The sequence below is a fragment of the Macadamia integrifolia genome, chromosome 1 (genome assembly GCF_013358625.1).
Source record: "Macadamia integrifolia cultivar HAES 741 chromosome 1, SCU_Mint_v3, whole genome shotgun sequence".
Lineage (NCBI taxonomy): Eukaryota > Viridiplantae > Streptophyta > Magnoliopsida > Proteales > Proteaceae > Macadamia > Macadamia integrifolia.
Genome location: NC_056557.1, coordinates 24,142,599 through 24,150,035, shown reverse-complemented (window position 1 = coordinate 24,150,035; position 7,437 = coordinate 24,142,599). Strand labels below are relative to the sequence as shown.

General features: G+C 38.5%; 1 protein-coding gene across 1 annotated transcript; it reads right to left on the bottom strand.

Annotated features, from left to right (window-relative positions):
- Window positions 1–360: 360 nt before the first annotated feature.
- Window positions 361–4,371, bottom strand: LOC122082058 (phosphatidylinositol 4-kinase gamma 5-like). Its single transcript, XM_042649557.1, has 2 exons — window positions 4,094–4,371; window positions 361–3,019 (listed from the first exon to the last, which is right to left on the bottom strand). Exon 2 carries the CDS (start codon window positions 2,760–2,762, stop codon window positions 840–842), a length of 1,923 nt encoding a protein of 640 aa, XP_042505491.1. The 5' UTR covers window positions 2,763–3,019; window positions 4,094–4,371; the 3' UTR covers window positions 361–839.
- Between the last annotated feature and the right edge of the window lie 3,066 nt (window positions 4,372–7,437).

The window sequence follows — 7,437 nt, the reverse complement described above, 5'->3', positions numbered from 1 at the left end:
ATTGAACAATGCCAACCAATTTGCCCAGATCACTTGGACTTGAACAGACCAGTTCCGGCAAGTACCCAGACTGCTACATATCTTAAGGCGAGCTCCATTGCACCCAAACACCAAGCAAAGCACTAATTGAACAGTGCAGCTTTAAGAATCAGACTTGGCACTCTGCAGCATATGAAATTAAGCTTTCTTTACAGACAGCAGCAATTGAATATCCATCATAAATATTTATGAAATTACCACAGCCTGCCAGGCTCTTTACATCGACCCCTGAACCACAAGCGTCCATCAACAATATAAGAAACAAAAAGAACAAGCCACCTTCCAGGTCATGGATCTAGCACATCCAAAATACCATAGCCATCCAGCAAGAAATGTGTAGATCAATTCAAACCAAGTCTACCAAAGATAAAAGTTCACATATAGATACAAACACTTCTACCAAAAAAGAACAGAGATAAGAACACTAGCCTTACAATATACATACAACTCTTCTTTTTTTCTTTTTTTTGGGTTTTTTACCTCCCAGTATTTTATTCTACTGAATATTTCTGTCACGGTGCGAAAATGGGAGTCAAGAAGGGAATAAGAATTAAAAGAAAAAGAAAATCAGATTCATACCCACTCCACCGAAGCTGATGACTGATACTCTCATCCTCATTCTAACACTATTTACAACACATCTACCACTTCCAACTACAAATTCCTTCTTCGGTGAGAAGAAAAACAAAATAAGAAAAACTCAAGTACCAAACCTACCTACAAGGCGCTTCATCCCCACAACCTACAAGTCTTATTCATCTTCAGTATTCTTTTTACAACTACAGATCGGTAAATCTGTCTCAAAACTGGCAAGAAGTCCCGAGCCTCTGTCTCTGCCTCTGTCCCAGGGTGACAGCTTTCCGGTTGACAAATGCAGGATACAGCAGCTTCTGGAACTTCTCGAGGAACAGTGCCCACTCCTCATCCTTCATGTCCGCCACCTTCACAAAGCTTGCACTAGCAGGCAGTTGCTCATTTGCACTCCAGTTCCCAGATGATCTGCACTCTGGTTTAGCCATCTGATAACTCTGGGTCTTCTCACCCAGGCACATGTTCTTCAGAGACATGGAGAGCTTTGATGCAATGGGAACCTGGGTCCGAGCCAGTGGGACAGAATATTCCTCCATCCTTGCTGGTTCTTCTTCATTTGGCTCTTCTTCCCCCTCACCCTCATCCTCTTCAATGCTCTCCTCCAGCTTAGACAGGGGGTTTCGACCATTCCCACCCTTGAACCCAACATGGTATGTCCCTTTACTTGGGAAATAATCTGCCATCTTCAGAGTTATGTCATTTTCCACCTCCTCACAATCTATATCAAACAGAAACTCCTGTTCCTCTCCTTCTTCAGCATCTGGATATAACACCTCCCTCTCAGCTATCAGCCTCCTTGCCTCGATGCATATAACCTCCAGCTCACTTGGCTCCTCTTCACGGCTTCGAAACTCCCTAGACATCATCTCACCAATCTCAGCTAGGCAGAGACCAAAGTCAGCTGCTTCCTTGAGGAAAATTGTGCACAGAACCAAGATCCGAAGGCATGCCTCCCGAACATTGGGCAGCTCCATTCGAAGCATCTCACTATCCTTTACCGGATCAAGATTTTTTATGTACTCAAGCTCGTCATCTGAAAATGGAATTGATGCCTGAGGCCAATGGATCCACTCAAAGTAAGGGTCCTCAAGGCTCTCTGGCAGGCAAAGGCCATGATCAATCGGAATAAGCTCCACTAGACCAAACCTCCCAACCCCATCAAGCTTCCTAACCAGAAGGTTTCCACCATGCCTGTCAGTGTTGAAGATCCTCACATCCAATATCCCTATCCTATGCACTGCAGCAACAGGGAAGCTCGAAGTCCCATGATCACTGGCATCAAAGTCATGAGGAATGAACTGCTGGAATGATGCAATTTTGCTCACCTGCTTCTGGCCATGAGACTTGGTTCCATTCACCCCTTCATTGACATGGAAGATTGAGTGAGTTATCTTCACAAGGGCAGTGGCAGGCACATTGGCAAAGTGATCATAATCAAGAAGGTAAGCTGCAACTTCTCTGATCCCTGTTTCCCCAACTCGCACTGAACGCTTCAGTCCTGGCTGACCAAGAGCTTTGCCAACAAAGCCCTTTGGGTTGTTTGGAGCAAAAGGTTCTTCATCTGTTGGCTTCACAATCGCAACACTCTCTCCCCAAATATTTCTAAAATAATAAGCACCTCCAAGGCCACTGTGAACAGGGATCGGTTCAACGCCATTCTTAATCCCCTTTACAATGTCCTTCACCATTTGCTTTGTTTTAGCAAAACGACTTGAGCAGCCTAATATTTCAATCAGGCCACTCTTGTCTCTCTGTTGGAGATCACGACCGGTAGGTGACAAACATGGTGTGGATGAGCTTCTGTGCAGCAAGTTCCTTGTAAGCAGAAGAGGGGCATCATTTCGTACAGCACTAAGATCATTCTTCAAAACCATATCCCCGAAGGTCAGTGAGCTCTCCTCTGTTGGAACATTAAGGGCAACTTGCAACCGCCTCTTGACGGTATGTGCATTGTCACTCCTATCCAACTCTAACCCCAGCACACAACCAGTTTCAGTTTGCACAAAGACACGCCTCCTACCAGCAGGTTTTCCCTCCACTCTTTTGGTCCCATGATACTCCCCATTGATGGGGCCATTAAAGACTGCAACAGCCATCTGGGTCTGCACAGGGCTGTCCAGGTTAGGAGACATGGAATGAAGAGGAAAACCAGTGGCTTTCGAGGCCAGCAGCAGAGGTGGTGGTAGTATAAAGCTTTTCCTCCTCTCTCAAGAAGGCGCCAAACTTGAAATCTGACACTAATTGAGCGAGAAAGAAGTGTGTATCCCAAACAATCATTAATTGACTAACTGGAATATGAATTGCTCTTCGGTTATCACATCAGAGCTACTTCACTGTGAACTAGGACAGAGAAAGAGAAGCAGCGAGATTGCTACATGGGAAAAGCCATCTGTTGCATGACAAAGCAGAAGAGGCAGAATCTTTCAAAATATAGAATTAGTGATAATGATTAACGGTTCCACGAAACAGTTGCACCCCTCCCTCAAATAATTTACACTACAGATAAAACATGGGTATTTGATAACCAACGCCTCAGACGTCACTAGTCAGTAAGAAAATTCAGAAAAGAAGTAAAAGAAAAAAACGACAAATATTCCTTTAAAATTCCTCACCCCCCAAAGACCAGGAAAAAAAAATTAGTTTCCTTCCTTGACCATTGATATAGAGAACTGAAATAAAATGTAATGACTTGTAGTTGAAGCAATATATAGCAAAATGGATCGTCGTTCTCTCATTAGCTATCTTCATCGACCATATAGAGAAATGAATTGGGGGCAAAAGAAGAAAGAATAAAAGAAGGAAATGGCAGGAAAATATGTCATGCACACACGATAAATCATTAATACCCCTTTCTTCCACTTGGCAGCAGAGAAGTAAATACAGCGGAAAGAGAACCCGAACAACTGAGGCAAAGCCAAATCTAGCTTCTAGACATTTTGCAAGTATTTTAACCTTTAATAGAGTTTCATTCTCTGAAGGTTGTGGACTTATTTTCAGATCTACTGCCAAGATTCGATAAAATATTTCACAGAGACATGGGAAAGAGTGCGATCTCGTTTACCAACTGAGATCCGCAAAAAATCGCAGCCATTTCTTGAAACTTCAATGCTTATTTTCATATGGCATTAATTCGACCACAGAAACTGAATGGACTACACCATTATTGATCCATTTCACTGAAAACAACTACAACCGGAGAAGAACGAAGGGTAATGTAATCGAACACCTATGTTTTTCATGAACAGTAAAGAAGACAATATCTTCTTATGACCCAAAAAAAAAAACTCAATCTAGCAAGGGAAGTACAGACTTTAAAGATATCCAAAAATTCAATCGACTCCCAAGGGAATTGAAAATCGTAATCCTAAAAGAACAACTAAGATGTAGCTCTTCGGAAGATTATTCCTCAAAAACAATGTCTCTTATTAATAAAATTGATAGAAAATAAAGAGAGAAAACTCACCAGATAGCGAGATCTCGATGGAACACATCGAGAAAACACAGACGAATCGCAAGAGAAGAAGCAATACAACCACGGCCTTTCAAACCGTTCAAAGGAGGACGAAGACAGAAAACCAAGGGTTCGGATCCGAGAAGTAGAAGGTTCAGCAACCCTAAAAAATCGAATGCCTCTGCATCCTCTTCTCCCAGCCAAAACCCTCTCTTCCTTTCTCTCTCACTCTTCTTCCTCTCTGTGACTCTCTCTCTCTCACTCTCTCTTGTTCTTCGTTCGAATCAATCTTAAACTCGTTTCCTAAGTGGTGGACACATGAAAAGGGCAAAGGGCAAGGCCGGCAGAGAGGGTGGGTTAAAAAACTAACCGTGGTTAGACGACTGGGTTTGAGGTTTCTCTCTCTTCATATCTCTTCTCATGAGACTCAGAAGTCTCTAGAAACGGAAACGATGGCCGTCAGATGTGAAATGCGAAGATGTGAGATCAACCGTTCGATTTTTCGGAATTGACATCGTACGGATGAAGCTACAGGAGGTGATGTGGAGATAAGCTATTTGGCTGATGACGTGGCAATGTAAATACTATTGCTGCAGTAGAGAGGCCGAAGCTATGGGCGTGAAAATTTCTATACCGGCTACCGATACTTAAACGACCATAAACTTTGTTATAATATCCAAAATGCCCTTCTCCCAAATAAAAATCCACAAGACATAAATACCCTCTATAATACCCCAAATACAAATAAATGTCCAATATATGCCTAATCCATGATACAATCTCGTCCGCTAGATTTCATTATGTTCATGTTATAATAGTTTTAACCTCAAAAATGCACATCGATAGATCTCTTCTGTTGATCAAAGTGGCTGATCAACATATTTTCCTGAATGTGTTTCTCTTGCTTTAGCATCCTATACTGTCAAGGCCTGGCATACCCATATATTGTTGACTGATGGTGATTTCTCATCTTTTATCTACACCACTCGTGGGATTACATAGATAGAGAGGAAGAGGACATTTATCTCATTGCAACAAATGACCATTATCAAAGGCATTCTGACCAAGGATCGATCAATTTTGATCATAGTTTTGGTTTCAAAAAATGATCTAGGATGCCCTATAAAAACCTAGATATCGATTCCTAGACTGATCTAATTTTTGTTTTCGATGCCTTGTATTCTACTGATGATAATGTCGAATGTGATGATCGATGGATGATTCTTAGACTGGCGCCAAGTTGGGTTCTTAAGGCTTGTTGGGTGATTAACAATGCATTTTTGAGACTGGCAAGTTCTCTCATGGCGTAAGGAAAATATGACCAAAAAATGTGAAAAAATGTTAAATCTATATACTCACATTCAGTTGTTCTACACGATTAGTATGTTAAATATAGAGTTAAACCTGATTAGTCATTAATAAATGCTCTTGATTCATGCTTAGTCTGTCACTAGGAAATCTTGCATGTACATTAATGAATATTTTTAAGAAAGATTGAAAGGGTTAAAACATTGTGAGGTTTAAATAGACTTTTTTTTTTTTTTGGTAAAAGGGTTTAAATAGACATTTAAAACATTATAATTGAAACAAAAACAGCTGCATCCTTAATACGATCTTAATGGTTTCACCATATAAGAAAAAAAAGTTATCTATTTAAAAATAAATAAATAAATAAATATGCTTATGGAAATTTTTTTTTTAATGATTTTTGCGCCTAGATACATGAGGGGAAAATAACCGGCCGACCCCCCATAAATAAATGCTCTTGACTCATGCTCACTTTCTCATGGGTTACCATTAGCCCTCGTGCATGCAAGAACCACCTTCCCCGCAAGAGGAAGCACTTTCCCAATTTATAATAACTTACTAATGACTCATCCACCAAAGGATTTTGAAACAATGAAGAGAGTAGTTGAGTCATTTTACAAGAGAATGTCCGACCATTGCAGAATCAATAGATAGATCACATCGAAGATTAAGAAGAATTCTGCATAACTAGAGGTCTTTCTATGGTGAGAATAAAAGGTATGAAGCTTTCTATCACTTTCAGCTAAAGATTAGAATATGCAAAATAAATACTTTATGAGAAAAAGAATACTACACTCTCATGTATAGATTCCTTTATACCTTTTTTACATAATAAAAAGTGAGGTCCACACTGACACTCTCTTATTTTGACTATGTGGGTCCCATATGATCGATATATGGATGATTTTATTTTCCAAAGCCCTATTGGTGTAGCATAGAGATTCCTTCTTAAACTATCCTTATACTTTAAATACTTCAAATGATGTTTTAAATATTTAATTAAATAAATTTAAAATACAAGGACCAAGATAGAGAATAAATAAATAATTTATATTGAATTCATATCTTTATTTTAAATTAAAGTATATAAAAAAAAAACAAATAAAAGAATATAAAATAAATAAGCATAAATTCTACAATTATATAATAAAAAAGGAAAAATAATGCTACTTGGTCGCATGGTTCCTATGCCTAAAAATTGGAGCCTATGAAATTATTGTCACTCACCCCATGAAATCAAGAATACATCCATATTGATTCTCCAACACGCAAACTCATTGGCTCACACGCTGATGCAAAGGCCGTGAGACCAAGTAGCGATCTCTTCTCCGTAATAAAAAATAATAATTTTAATAGATTTATAATTAAGTAGCCAAACATTAAAATGCATGACAATGAACAACAAAATACAACGGAACCCACACAAGGTTGAGGTGCCCAATCCTCATCAACATATTATTCTTATATAGTTGAATTCATATATATAATTATCAATGGCGATTTCCTTGATATTCCAAGTCATTGGTTGATTGTTTATTTCTTTCTCTCACCATAGAATTAGCCTGAAAATTAATGTCTAGTAAGAGAATACTTCTTAACATGTAAACCCTTATACATAATTAATTATACTTGGTCAAAGTGTTCATATTCAACAGGGGTGAAAGAATTTAAATAGATTTGTCGCAACACATTAGGGTTTAGAATCTTTAAATCACTTGAGATTATAGATTTCAGTTCCGCATTTTCTCACAAGATAAAGAAGTCCAAAATGAAGTTGTAAGTTTAACCATCCTAAATTGTGTGGTTAAGAGATGAAAATGAAATTAAGAGTATTTAACAATGCATCTTTGATTGTGATTTAAAATTTTAGATGGATAATTTTGATAATCAATATATATATATATATATATATATATCTTTTGAAGCTTAAGGGTTTTCTCTTCTTCATTATCTCCTCAAAAAATTATTAAAAAAATGAGTCATTTTAATCTTAATTCTCGTATTACATTATATAATCAACTTTCAAGTTGATTTTTCTTTCTCTTTAA